This window comes from Bubalus kerabau, chromosome 3 (assembly GCF_029407905.1).
Source record: "Bubalus kerabau isolate K-KA32 ecotype Philippines breed swamp buffalo chromosome 3, PCC_UOA_SB_1v2, whole genome shotgun sequence".
Classification (NCBI taxonomy): Eukaryota; Metazoa; Chordata; class Mammalia; order Artiodactyla; family Bovidae; genus Bubalus; species Bubalus kerabau.
Window position 1 is genome coordinate 185,796,478 of NC_073626.1, and position 14,497 is coordinate 185,810,974.

Genomic DNA, 14,497 nt, shown 5'->3' on the forward strand with positions numbered 1-14,497 from the left:
TCAACTGATGAACTCCTCAACCTTACCATCTCTCACTCTCAGGAAGCCTGCCCTGACTGCCCCCTGGCCCCCTGCCCAGGCTGGGTGAGGTATCCTGGCCAACTATTCAGTACATCTGGTCCTTTAGTTTGTTAATACTCTTTTATTTATGGGATTTTTGTGGAGTATTTGTTTCAAATGTCAGCCTCCCCCCACTAGACCATAGGTGCACTGCAGGGCAGGGGCTGGGCTATCTCCCAGTGTCTATTGCCGTGCCTGGCCCGTAGCAGACAATTTCTGTGCAAACAGGAGTCTAGAGGAGGTGGGGGTGGAGTGGGGCTCTTCTAGAGGGATTTGTGCTGGGGTCGGGGTGGGGTGGGGGGAGAGGCCAGGCAGCCTCTCCAGCCAAAGGACTTTGGCCCTCAAAATTTTTTGTTTTCTATCTTCAGCTTGAGTCTTAATAAATACAGAGGGCAGCATTAGAGGGATGCTTTGCTCTGGCATCGCCCGGTGTGGGGGTGCAGGGGGCGCTGTGACAGGCTCTGGGGCAGCCTTTCCGAGTCAATACAGGGATGTGGATAAAGGGCAGCAAGGTCCCTGTCGCCTTTGTCGGTAAGTCTCTAACCCCTGAGGGAGGCCACTCCTCTGATATCTCCTGGTGGGGGCTCCCCTGGGCCACCTCTAGCAAGGTGGTTAACCTCTCAGAACTGGGGCTGTGCGGACTGGAAAAGAACTGCTGTGCAGCGTCTAGTGAAGGCTATGGTTTTTCCAGTGGTCACGTATGGATGTGAGAGCTGGACTATAAAGAAAGCTGAGCGCCGAAGAATTGATGCTTTTGAACTGTGGTGTTGGAGAAGACTCTTGAGAGTCCCTTGAATTGCAAAGAGATCCAACCAGTCCATCCTAAAGGAGATCAGTCCTGAATATTCATTGGAAGGACGGAGGCTGAAGCTGAAACTCCAATACTTTTGCCACCTGATGCGAAGAGCTGACTCAGCATCAGGGAAAGACTGAAGGCGGGAGAAGGGGACGACAGAGGATGAGATGGTCGGATGGCATCACCGACTCAAAGGACATGAGTTTGAGCAAACTCCGGGAGTTGGTGATGGACAGGGAAGCCTGGCGTGCTGCAGTCCCTGGGGTCGCAAAGAGTCGGACACGACTGAGCGATTGAACTGAACTGGGCAGCGCCTGGCACTGAGTCAGCAGACACGTGGACAAAGTCAGGGCGGGTCCCCCACGAGGGCGCACCAGCCTTCAGCACGAGCGCTGGGAACTTCAGCACGTGCGGCTGGTCCTCCGGTGCGCGGGGCGCTGGCGTCAGGGAGCCGCGCGCTGTGACGCCCCCGGCGTTGCCCAGCAACCGCGGACGCCGCGGCGACGTGCGCGCGAGCGAGTGGGCGGTTGGGGCGGCTCCGAGGGCCCAGGTCCTGCGGCGGCGCCTACAGCGCGGATCCGCCACTGCCCCCCGCCCCCCGCCCCCCGCCCCCGCCCGGGCCGGACCTCAGGGAGACGGGCAAGCCCGGCGCGGGAGGAGGCGGCGGCTCCGGCTCGGCTCCTTCGGCTCCCCCGCCGCCCCGCTTCCTCCTCGTCTCCGGGCGCCCCGCCGAGGAGCCCGGTCCCCCCCGCCGCCGCGGCCTCGGCCCCAGCCCCGCCGCGCGGGCGCTGGCCCCGCCCCCTGGCCCGGGCTGCTGGGGGGTCCCGTGCGGGCCGCCCTGGGGGACGCCCCCCGCCGCCCGCCGCGGCTGCGCCATGGCCTCGGAGTCGGTGAAGGTGGTGGTGCGCTGCCGCCCCATGAACCAGCGGGAGCGGGAGCTCAACTGCCGTCCGGTGGTGACAGTGGACTCCGCTCGCGGCCAGTGCTTCATCCAGAACCCGGGCGCCGCGGACCAGCCCCCCAAGCAGTTCACCTTCGACGGCGCCTACTACATGGACCACTTCACCGAGCAGATCTACAACGAGATCGCCTACCCGCTGGTGGAGGTGAGGGCCCCCGCTTCCCCAGGAGACCCTCTGGGCAGGACCTGGAGCCCCTCGGAGGGCTCCTGAGGGCCGGGGCTGCCCCCACCCCACCCCAGGCCGGGCGGGAAGGCTCTTCTGGAGGGGCCGCAGGTGGACAGCGGCAGACTGAAGACTTCCGTCCCCTCAGGAGACAGCTGGAAGCCACCCGAAACGTCTTTCTGGGTCCCCCACTGCCCCTGGTGCCAAGGCTGCTTCTCACCCCATCCTTCCGCCGTTCCCCACAGGAACTCCAGCCCCCGCAACCACTTGCCCCCCACCCTCACCCAAGCAGCCTCAGGACTCCTCTGAAAACTCCGATCACTTCCCCAGCCTCCCAAGAGCCCCGGGTCCTCCTCAGCCTCCCCCTTCTCCTCTCGCCTCTGCTCCGTAGGAGCCCTGGCCCCCGCTTTCTGCCCTCAGCACCCGGAGTCTTCTCCGTCATCACCCCCGCTCCAGCTTCCTGAGAGGCCCGTCAGGGTACAAGCCTATATATGTATGTGTGTGTGGAGGGAGGAATCTCAATTCTGCAGAGAGAAGGCTTTGACCAGGCCTTGGACTCAGAGGAGCGAAACCCTCGACGTTTGGTCTGACTTACCTTCCTCCCTGGCGCTGGAAGAATGGGGAGGCAACAGCAGTTCTCACCCCTTCACGGGGCTTTTGCTTGTCTTCACCCTCTCATGCTAAGGAGCTTCTTGGAGCTGCAGGGCCGGGAGGCTGCCATATCACAGATGGGGAGGCTGAGGCCTGGAGGGAGGAAACGGCTGAGCTCCCACAGACAGAGTTTCTGAGGAGACGGGGCTGGTGTGGGTTTTCTGGCCAAGGGTTCTTTCCTCGCTATTGCCATCTTCCCAGTTGGACGGCAAATTCGCTAGTGAAGTGAGATGTCAGGATGTGAGGTGTTGTTCCAGACAAAAAGAAAAGTTGAAGAATTGCTGCCTGTACCGCACTGCCCATGAGGATACTTGGGGCTCTGGGGAGTCTGGCAGCGGAGAAACTAGTTTGACTTCTCTAACCCAGTGTTTCCAAAAGGCATTTTCCCGTGGAGCCTTTCTGCTTTGGCCAGCAGGCCAGCTAACATTCCCCAGTGCACCTCCTTTGGCTATAGTCAGAACCCCTTGTGGGGGTTGAAGTGTTCCGGACCCCAGAGCCCCCCAGCAGTGAGGGTGTGACTGGAGGTGATGCCCAGGGGAAGAGGGCAAATCTCCCCAGACATTGGTCCTGGGCCCCAGGGGTGGCCAGGGTCCCCTGCCATCCTGGACTCTCAGGATCTAAGGGACCAGAATGGGTGACCTGCTCCCACCCCCTCCCCGGGGTCCTTGAATGTCCACCTGGTGGCAGGCGCTCACTCTGCCTGGAGTAGCCCGCTCCCCCCTTTGCTTCTTAACTCCTGGAAGACCCTTCTGCACAGTGAATCAGAGCCAGACTCCCTGACGCTTTCAGCTCTCTTCCCTGCCTCTGTCCCGGGGCGCCCAGAACACCTCTGCTTCCTGGTCCAGGGTCGGTCCCTCAGAGATGGGAAGATTCTGAGATTGAGTTCTTCTTGGCCTTGGCTTCTCCAGGGTCTCAGTCTTGCTCATACGTCCCCCTCCTCACCCTGAAAATAATTCCCCTGAGCACGCCTCCCTCCTCAGAGTCCCCAAGAAGCCCAAGCCCAGAGGGGAACACCTCAGATCTCCCCTCCAGCCCCCACTCCTGTCGTGAGGGCACTGCTACAGGGATGTCTTCCTCTGGGCATCCCACGGAGCCTCAGGCTCAGCAGGACAACCGTCCGTTTTCATTAATTCACTCAGCTAACAAAGAGCATCTCCATATCAGGCCCCATCCAAGGCATGGAGCAATAATAACAGCACCTTCCCTCAGCGAGCTCACAATTGGGCGGAGGAGCAGCTAACCTAGTAGCTGCAAGCCAGGGTGATGAGTGGGAAGAGAAGCCACGGGGACTTTGGCAGAACAAAGAAGACTAGCAAATCTGGGCTTGGAGAGGATGGGCAGGCAGGGAGGACATCCTGGAAGCAGTGAGGTCTAAACTGAGGCCAGAAGGATGAGAGGGGTCAGCCAGGCAAGAAGGTGGAGGAAAGGGCCTTTCAGGTGGAGACCAAACCATTTGATCTTCGCCAGACTCCGTGGACATACATAAAACTGGGATTATCATTCCTGATGAGGAAACTGAAGCCTTGAGCATCCTAGAACGAGTTAGGGGTGGTTTTGACTGCAGAGCTAGGTTCCCAAGCTCCATCTTGTGAATTGTACACAAAGCACAGTGAGGAGCAGCTGCACCCTTAGGCAGGGCAGCTGTGTGTCTGTCCTGCTGGGCTCTGACCACCTCCAGGGGGCCTCTTGCCCAGGTCCTTCCCTGCAGATCCTACTGTACGAAGCCCCCAGCGCTTCAGACTGACCCTTCCTGCCCTCCCCTCCTTTCCCTCCCCTTGCCTTGCCTTCTCTCCCACTTAAATCCAGACCTGATTTCTCTGTCACTGGGTGACCTCTTCCACCCCAGACCCATCTTTCAGCCAACTCAGCACAACCTACCCTGAGCTCATCCCCTCCACGCCCAGCCTTCTGCTTGGCCTCTGGGCTCTTTCCCACCCAGTCGCTATTCCCTCTCCCCATCCTCCTGCTTCACACCCATGGCCTTAGAGTCACCTCTGATGAGCCGCTGCCCAACCCACCCAGGGGCCTGGTGCTATGGACAGACCAAGGACAGGCCTGGTTTCCAGAGACATCGATGCGGTAGAATTTGGCCCCTCGATGGAACACAGCACTGTTTGTTCGGGAGAGGATAGAGGGCATGAGGCAGTTTAGCACAGATGCTAAGTAGAAAAAATCTGACTTCTAATAGCAGCCTCACGGGAGTTATTGCAGAGGATGACACCAAGTTATAAAGACGGTCAACTAACAGTTTGATTTCATGAAAATCATTCAGTAAACAGTAATATGGGGGAACTTGGCAAAGCCTGGGAGGACAGAGTGGCTGACACTCAGGACCCGCTCCACGTGTGTGTGTGTCCCTGGCAGGTCCGGAGTATCACTTAATGGGTGAAGCGTTTTTGAAATTTTATGTTTTGCCTTAAGAATGCAGGTAAAGTTGTCTTCCACTTCACTCCACAGCAGCGTGGTTCTGCAGAACTTCCTGCAGTGGTGGAAATGTTCTGGATCTGGGCTGTCCAATTAGGGACCGCCAGCCATACATGGCAAGTGAGCACTTGATGTGAGGTTAGTGCTTTTGAGGAACTGAATCTTAGTTTTATTTAATCGTAAGTTAAATTTAAGTAACCACATGTGGCCAGTGGCTACCTCCGGGGATGGCACAGCTCTCGAGCCAGCCTTTCCAATATAAATGTAACATGAGCCACAGACACAATTTAAATTTTTCTAGCAGCCACATTTTAAAAGGGCTTCCATGGTAGCTCAGCTGGTAACGAATCTGCCTGCATTGCAGGAGACCCCGGTTTAATTCCTGGGTCGGGAAGATCCTTTGGGGAAGGGATAGGCTATCCACTCCAATATTCTTGGGCTTCCCTGGTGGCTCAGATGGTAAAGAATCTGCTCACAATATGAGAGACCTGGGTTCGATCTCTGGGTGGAGAAGATCCCCCAGGGGAGAGCAAGGCAACCCACTCCAGTTTTCTTGCCTGTATAATCCACATGGACAGAGGAGCCTGGCAGGCTACAGTCCATGGATGGGGTCACAAAGAGTCGGACATGACTGAGTGACTAAGCACAGCACATTTTAAAAAGTGAAAGGAAACAAGGAAAATTAATTTTAGTGATACATTTTATTTGGCCCAATAGAATCCCAAATATCATTTCAAGAAAGCCTGATAATAGATATTATCATGGCATAATAGCTATCAGAGATATCTTACATTCTTTCTTCACTGTAAGCCTTTGAAATCAGGTGTGTGTTTCACACTTACAGCGGGTCTCAATTTAGGTGCTAAAGTGTCAACAGTTCAAATGAAATGAAGCACAAAAAGTAAATTCATGTTTAATGGGAAACCATTTTACACTGCTTTGGTTTTTAAATGGAAAATTTTACATTTTTAAAATTTTTAAAAATATTTTAAAGTTTTAGCCTTCCTCAGTGGCATGAAGCACCCTTCTGGTGTGCTGGGTGGCTGCCCTACTGCACCGCGCATGTGAAATATTTACTTTGGTGTTGAACCCCTCCTCCAGGCCGGGGTGACGCTGGTAGTCCAGGCACTGCCGCGCATTGTCCCTGGGCTCCGCGTGCCCCCGCCTCTGGCCGTCTGGTTGGCTGACTGGTCTACCATCGCTTTTGCCCCCCCACCCCCACCCCACCCAGGGCCATCTGATGAGCTGTGGATCATGACTTCTGGTCTTCCTTCCCCCGCAGCCCCGGGGACCCCAAGCCCCGCAGTGGTCCGCAGGACGGGTCTTTGCAGATGCCAGCTGGGCCCTCGGGGCCTGGGCACAGCTCTCTGGGCCCACATTCTGGCACAGGAGTCCCCTTCCCCCATGCTAAGTTCTAGAATTTGTGGCCTCATGAGCTGGGTGAGGGAAGACAGGGAGTGCGGTGTCTTCCTTTTTCGGGGCTTGGTCCCCACCCGGAGCACGGACCCCACAGAGAAGAGAGACAGAACCTATGCAGTGAAGAATGGCCTCGGTGAACGAAGGTCGCCCCGGGGGAATGCCACCTCCCTGGTTTGCCGCCTCCTCCCTCCCAGCTTCGTCTCCATCCCCCCCGCCCCAGGTCTGCCTGCTCTCAGCCTCCTGCCCCGCCCCTCGAGGCTTTGCTCCAGCCGTCACCTCAGCCCTGAAAGCCTTCCTCCTCCTCCTCTCACCTGTTGAAATCCAAGCCACCCTTTCTGTTCCCCTGTTCTCCGCCCTCGCCCACCTGCCCGGAAAGTTTGCATGGCTCTTCCCGCACTTTCCGTCTCTCCCTCTCCTCCCCCAGCCTGAACTCCATCATTGCATGCCCCTGCACCTCATAGAAGGACCATCCCCACACATTCCAGCAGACACTTGGGTAGCACCTACCTCGGTGTGCAGGGGGCACCTACCTCCATGTGCCAGCACTTCGAGTGCCAGGGCAGGAAATCATTCCCAAGCACAGCTCTCAACGGGCTTCCCTGTTGGCTCAGGGCTAAAGAATCCGCCTGCCAGTGCAGGAGACCTGGGTTCAATCCCTGGGTCAAGAAGATCCCCTGGAGAAATAAATGGCAACCCACTCCAGTACTCTCGCCTGGAGAATCATGGACAGAAGAGCCTGGCGGGCTGCAGTCCACGGGGTCGGAAAGAGTCGGACACGACCGAGCGACTAAGCAGCAGCAGCCCCACCTCTCGGTGCTGTTCTGACCCTTTGGCACCGGTGAGGACGCCGAGGCCCCACGCCCCTGGATGCGAATAGGCCAAGGGCACAGGCAGCAGAGGATGGCACCAGGCTCTTAGCCAGACACAAGGACGGTCTCCCACCCCACCAGTGGAGCCGCCTCCATCTCTGCACGGCCCACCCCACCCGGCGCCACCATGGTGGGAGAACTGGGCAGGGGGGCGGGTGGCGCCGGTCCCTGTGTCAGGAGGTAGCCCTGAGCGCGGCCGTGCTGGGCCAGCTGAGCGCCCGGCTGTGTTCCTCCTCGCAGGGCGTCACTGAGGGCTACAATGGCACCATCTTTGCCTACGGCCAGACGGGCAGCGGGAAGTCCTTCACCATGCAGGGCCTGCCGGACCCGGCCTGCCAGAGAGGCATCATCCCCCGGGCCTTTGAGCACATTTTCGAGAGCGTCCAGGTAATAGGCCTGGTGGGTGGCAGGGGCGGGGCTGGGCGCCCCAGGCATTACCATGAACAATCCTGGAGTACTTCTGACCTGGGATGTGGGATGTGGTCAGAGCCGGCCTAGCCGCAGCCCAGATGGGCAGAGGCAGGCTCTAGTTTCTGAAGCGGTGATGGGAGAACTTAAAGCTGAGAAAATTCTACCAGTTCTACGTTTTTCTCTGGCCATTTTTGGAATTTTAACAATTCATGTGACATTTCATGTGGATATGATGACCCAGAGCACTGGCCCGAGATGTGGCTGTAAATGATCAGAGCTTCCCCTTTTCATGGTCCAGGTGCTGCAGACCAAGCACTGTGCAGAACACTTTGCATAATTATCTCACTACGACCCTAGCCCAGGAGGTAGCTGTTACCCTCATTTTTGATATAGGGAAACCAAGACCGGGAGCCCTTATGGGCTGGGCCCAGACCAGTGATCCCGGTGTCCAGATGGCAGGTGAGCCATGCCCTGCTGCCCACTCGTGAAGGCTCAGAGATTCCTGCATCTGAGAAATGACAAAGCAGGGACTAGTCAGCTCAGAGCCCGCTGTATCGCACCTGGGGCTCATTCTGATGACCAGCAAGCAACCGGAAGAGCTGCCAGGGATTAGCCCAGGGCCGGTGCCGGATCCAGGCCTTAAACCCACAGTCTCCGTCTCTCTACCTTCACAGTGGGGGGCCCTCTCCTGGCTCCTTTCCCACGAGGCCTGTAGAGTGCAGAGGGAGTGTGAGTCCTTAGCAGCATGAAATGATGCCACTCTGAGACGCTTGAGGGCCCAGCCAGCCAGAGAGGAGGGGACCGCTTGCCAGGCAGGCAGGGCCAGGTGAGGTCAGGGACACCTCTCCCCATGACGTCCTGCCTCCTGCCGCCGTGTCTTGCCACGATGTCTCCGCGTGACGACCAGGCAGCGGGTGTTCAGGTGTCTCTGTTCTTCCCCGCCGCTCCCTGCAGTGTGCAGAGAACACCAAGTTCCTGGTCCGGGCCTCCTACCTGGAGATCTACAATGAAGATGTCCGGGACCTGCTGGGCACAGACGCCAAGCAGAAGCTGGAGGTGTGTTGGGTGCAGCCCTGGCTGGGGTAGGCGATGGGGTCCTGGAGGAGATATAGGGAAGGGTCCCCAGGGCCCGCTAGTCTGCCCAGCCCTGCCAAGATGGGCAAAGCAGGCCTGACCCCTTGGGGAGCCCAGCAAGACCAAGTCACCTGCCAGGACTGGACAGCCGGGTGGTTAGCAAGGCTGGGCCAGGTCTGGGACCTCTGGGCAAGGCTAGGCCATGTCTCTTATCTGAGACTCTAAATGCCAGACGGGCCCGGTCCAGTTCCAGGAGGAGCCTGAGGAGGGGAGACCAACCCAGAACTGTGGCCAGCATGCCAGTGACTGCTCCCAGGCTCTGGGTCTTCTTATCTGAGCACTGGACCTTCCCACCGAGAGGCCCACAGCCAGCGGTGGAGGTTGACCTACCTTCCCCAGTCCAGAGTCAGCATGCTGCGCTGGGGGAGTGTCAGTCCTTAATGAGCATCAGTCTTGGGAGGTTGCTGTGGAGATCCCCATCCTGTAGATGAGGAAAGGAGGCTGGGAAAGAGACAGGACTTGCCTGAGACCGGTGGGTCAGGAAGCTCCAGAGTCAGGGTTGGACAATTTTGTGTGGCTCAAACTGCCTGAATCTCCCCGGGGCACAGGTCTTGACAGCCAGTGTGGGGTGGGGGCAGAAGCAGGTAAGGGGCTGCTGATAAGGTCCAGAAGCAGTTAAGGTCCAGTCCTCTGGACCCTCCCCGACCTCCAGACTGAACCGGACATGGCGACCTGGTTCCCGCCCCACCCCCATCCACGTGGGACAGGGCTGTTTCCCTGCTCAGCTCCAGAGCCCCCCACTTGCCTCTAGACACCCCACCACCACCCCCTCCCCGCACTTGTCCTGGCTTCATTTGGAGGGGCCGTGAGTTCCTCTTTGACCTGCAACCATTAAATGCCCCACCCGAACACATCTGACCCCCAAGGAGCAGCTGTTTTGAAAAAAAAAAAAACCAATTTTTTTGGTACACTTTTTTGTTTGTACTGATCACATGGTGGAAAAAATAAAATTAGAGCCAGAAAGACCCTTGCTGCTGCTGCTGCTAAGTCGCTTCAGTCGTGTCTGACTCTGTGCGACCCCATAGACGGCAGCCCACCAGGCTCCCCCATCCCTGGGATTCTCCAGGCAAGAACACTGGAGTGGGTTGCCATTTCCTTCTCCAGTGCATGAAAGTGAAAAGTGAAAGTGAAGTCGCTCAGAGAGCTTCTAAGTCCACAATCCTTTCGTGGTGGAGATGAGGAAACTGAGTCCCAGGGAGGGGAAGGACTTGGCCAAGGTCACACAGCAAGTTGCTGGTAATGGTATTGGTACCAGAGCGTGTGGGGTCTGAGTGGTCAGGTGCTTTTTCTTCCTAGACTTTTTGGGGTGGGCAATATAGGAAACCTGGGGGCCATGAGAAGCCAGCGACGGGTTCCATTCGAGGGAGGGACGTCCATGAGTCGAAGCATCCATTCAGCAGAGATGGCTGACCTGAGAGATGCCAGCCCGCAGACCACGGCAGGTCCACCTCCTATGTGCCAGCCCCCCCAGTCCCTGTCCAGACCAGGACCTGCCCCCAGCCCCCTCCTCCTCAGCTTCTCGCAGACACAGCGCTTTGCCCTTTCTACACAGGAGCCTCCAGCCACCCCCTGCAGTCTTTCCACTGTCTTCTCTCTCCTGGAGCTTGAGCAGCCGAGTCATCACTCAGCCCCCAGACAGGGAAATGGGGACAGCAGCAGGGGGTCCCCTCCCCTTCCTCCCCACCCTGGACCCTAGGATGGGCTAGGTTAACCAGGACCTGGCGGGGGGGGGCGGTGCCCAGGGCTGGCAGCTACATGCACTTGGCCCAGCTGGCCTCTAGGCCTCCAGCCTGGTAAGCCGGGCTGCCTGGAGGTGGAGGGTCGCCTATAACTGATGTGCTCGGAGACACCCGCCTTGGGTGCACCGGACTCTCTCCCGGGAGGTGCAGCCGGGTTCTTGTGTAAGCCTGACCATAGCCTCAAGAGGAGCTGCTGTTTTTATCCTTGATTACAGAAGAGGAGCCTAAGACTCCTAGTTGCCTAGGTGCGAACCGGCCCAAGGGCACAGTCAGTAAAGGACAGAGGTGGAATTTGCCCCCAGGTGGCCAGGCTCTGTGGCACAGCACAGGGCCTGATAATTCTGGTCATTAGAGGAGGTTGGATCGGCTGGGGTCAGCAAGGGATCTGGGGAAGCAGATTATACCCCCTCCCCCAACCACCACGAACCGCCCTCAGAGAACCCTGCTTAGCACTGGGTAGCGAAGGAGGTGTCTGAGGGGCTGCAGGCATCTGGCCAGTGTGGCAGGACCCCCCTCCTCCACAGGGACGCATCCTGACTCTGGACTGACCTGCGTGGTCCTGCTCCTGTGCACAGCGGGAGCTCCTGCTCACCCGCCACATCCCAGCTGGTTGCCATGGCAACCGAACCTGGCCTGGCATTTGGGAGGAGCAGTTACCAAGGAACGCAGGCCACAGCTGGCGGCTGACACTCTGGAGGAGGGTGGGGGCGGGAACAGCGGGCGCCAGGGAGAGGGCTCAAGAGATGAGGTAGGGCCTAAAAATAGGGGTGGGGGAGACCCTTATGTCAGGGTCATCTCTCTGTGGACAGCGATGGCCTCACCTCCATATCTGGGTTCACTGAACCCCCTCCAAGCTCCCTCAGAGCTTCCTTTAGATCCACTCTCTTTTTAACCCTCCCAATAGCCCTGTTTATCATCCTCACTTTACAGATGGACTTCCCTGGTGGTTCAGACAGTAAAGCATCTGCCTATAATGAGGGAGACCTGGGCTCAATCCCGGTCGGGAAGATCCCCTGGAGAAGGAAATGGCAACCCACTCCAGTACTCTTGTCTGGAATATCCCATGGATGGAGGAGCCTAGTGAGCTATAGTCCAAAGAGTCAGACACGACTGAGGAACTTCATTTTCACTCTAAAGATGAGACCGAGGCCAAAAGAGGCAAAGTGACTTCCCTAAAAAGTAGCAAGTCAGGACTAAGTGTCTAGCCCGGGCCTGTCTGAGTACAGATGAAAAGCTGCATTCTTCCTGAGGCTGGGAGCAGCCATCCCCTCCCCTGTGCCCACCACATGCCCAGCCAGCATCTAGGCTGCAATGCGGGCTCACCTTCTCCCAGGCCTCCCTCCAGCCCTGCTCGGTGGGCTGCGACTCCCGCTTCTGGCCTTTGAGCTCCATCCTCACAGCCACCTCCAAGGTCAAGGTCAGCCCTGTGTAGTCCTCCAGGGTACTGCAGTGAAAGTGAAGGTCGTTCAGTCACGTCCGGCTCTTTGCGACCCCGTGGACTATACAGTCCGTGAAATTCTCCAGGCCAGGATCCTGGAGTCGGTAGCCTTTCCCTTCTCCAGGGGATCTTACTGACCCAGGGATTGAATCCAGGTCTCCTGCACTGCGGGCAGATTCTTCACCCGCTGAGCCACCAGGGAAGCCACTGCAGACTCTGTCCTAATCCCAGCCTCGTCCACTGCCGCCTCCAGCAAGTCAGTCACTTAGCCTTTCTGTGCCTCGGCGGCTTAACTGTTCCCTGAGACCCGATCCTTCAGTCTGGGTCTGGCTCCTTCTCCAGACTGGGGCTGCTAGGGCAAGCCGGTGCTGGCCACCCTCACTCACCACCCCACCCGCCCCCTGACTCTGCAGCAGGGGTCCAACCCCACCTGGGACCCTGTAGCTGCCCCGGGGCACAGCACACGAGCCTGCCCTGGCCCAGAGCAGCAGACAGATGACTTCTGTCCCGGTTCATTCTTGCTCCTGCCAGAGTGGTTTGTATTTCCTCTCCCACTGGAAAAATATTGAGTTTCACAGCTCTGTGTCAGCCACACAACAGCTTGGCTGCCTGGAGAGCGAGCGGGCAGCAGTCAGATAAATTAATTTACTCACTGCCATCCTGCTGAGGGCTGGAGGGAGCCACGGGCCAAGCTGAGCTGGCCAGCGGGGACTCTGGGCAGCAGACAGCCCTTCACATGCCATGGTCCATGGGTTTGGGAACATTCTTGTTGCCCTGGAGCCACGGCAGAGAGACGCGGGCAGAAGCCATGTTGGCAAGGCAGGCAAGAAGCACTCAGAGCCCTTGGGTGAATGACCACCGGGTCAGCCCCCTGGGGGCTGAATCCCCAGACGGGAAACCGCCTCCACAGCCAGGGCATCAACAGCCGCAGCGAGGCCCACGGCGGCCGTTTGTGGAGCACTGGCCAGGTGCCAGGCACTGCCTGCCATGCATGGTACAGGCCTTAGGTTACAGTCCCCACTGCCTCCCTAGGAAATATCCATTTCACAGATGTGGAAACTGAGGCTCAGGGAGGTGATGTAGCTGGAGCAAGGTCGCACAGAGGAAGTGGCGGGGGTGATCTTGAGGCTGTTCTACCTGGTCTATGACAGGAATTCGAGGTGCCAACCTGCCCCGCAGGAGGGCAGACGTGGTGGGCACTGACTGGGCCCTTCCCTGGGTTTCCTGGGGAGCCCTGACCCGAGCCTCCTGCCCACAGCTGAAGGAGCACCCGGAGAAGGGGGTGTACGTGAAGGGGCTGTCCATGCACACGGTGCACAGCGTGGGCCAGTGCGAGCGCATCATGGAGGCGGGCTGGAAGAACCGCTCGGTGGGCTACACCCTGATGAACAAGGACTCCTCTCGCTCCCACTCCATCTTCACCATCAGCATCGAGATCTACGCCGTGGGTGCGTGAGGCCAGGCGGGGTAGGAGGGGGCGGACCTCCCGAGCCGGGCACCCACTCCTAAGCACCCCAGACCCTTCACCTCTCGGAGCCGCCAGGGCCCCAGCTGGGAGGAGATGCTGGGATCGCCCAGAGGAGTCACACGAGGCCCGTCCCTGTGCCGGGTCCCGTGTTTAAAGGAGAGACAGCGTTACCACCACCAGTAATAACACCGGCAGTTGCAATGTGCACTTGCTGCCTGCCTGGCAATGCGTGTGCATTGGCCCATTTGCTCCTTACACCCCAGGAGGTGGACACTGATAGCATCCCCATCTTACAGATGAGGAAGCTGAGGTCACACAACTAGAAAGCCTCTGAGCTGGGCCCCTGTCCCAGGGGTCTGTTCCCCCAGAGCATGTGCCACCCAGAACTCGTGTTGTGGGGTTTTTTTTCCACCCAGAACTTTAGAGTATTTGTTTATTTTGGCTGCATCGGGTCTTAGCTGCTGCACGCATGCTCTTTGTTGTGGGACCGGCTATCTAGTCGTGGCTCCCAGGCTTGGTTGCCTCACGGCACGTGGGATCTTATTATAACAGTTCCCCAACTGGGATCAAACCTGCGTCCCCTGCCCTGGAAGGCAGATTCCTAACCACTGGACCACCAGGAAGTCCCTGCCACCCAGAACTTTTGGATTCTCCTCTTTCTGTGATGTTCTTTACTCCTGAGCCACCTCACTCTTCCTTTTTTTTTTTTTTTTTTTTCCTTCTTCCTGGAAGTGTTACTGAGAAGGGGAAGAGGAAAGATAGGAAGAAGTACTTGTTTATTTCAGGTCACCTGTGGATGCTGTGCTGAGCCCTTTTCACACTTCATTCTGTTGAAGTCTCAGAGCAGAGTCCTAAACGCAGGCAGGCATTACAACTCCCACTGACAGGTCAGGAAGCGGAGGCTCTGAGAGATTAGGGACCTGCTGGGTTCAAGGTCCCGCTTAAGTGCTGCAAGTCACCGCTT

The 14,497-nt window shown here is 58.0% G+C and overlaps 1 protein-coding gene across 2 annotated transcripts in view; it reads left to right on the plus strand.

The window, feature by feature from the left end:
• Positions 1–1,731: 1,731 nt before the first annotated feature.
• KIF17 (kinesin family member 17) overlaps positions 1,732–14,497 on the plus strand; it is a 50,102-nt gene continuing 37,336 nt past the window's right edge. For both annotated transcript variants that reach the window (XM_055574269.1, XM_055574270.1), the window contains exons 1-4: positions 1,732–1,962; positions 7,584–7,730; positions 8,709–8,810; positions 13,324–13,513. In XM_055574269.1, coding sequence (XP_055430244.1) covers positions 1,732–1,962; positions 7,584–7,730; positions 8,709–8,810; positions 13,324–13,513 — 670 coding nt within the window. The remainder of the gene's footprint in view (positions 1,963–7,583; positions 7,731–8,708; positions 8,811–13,323; positions 13,514–14,497) is intronic.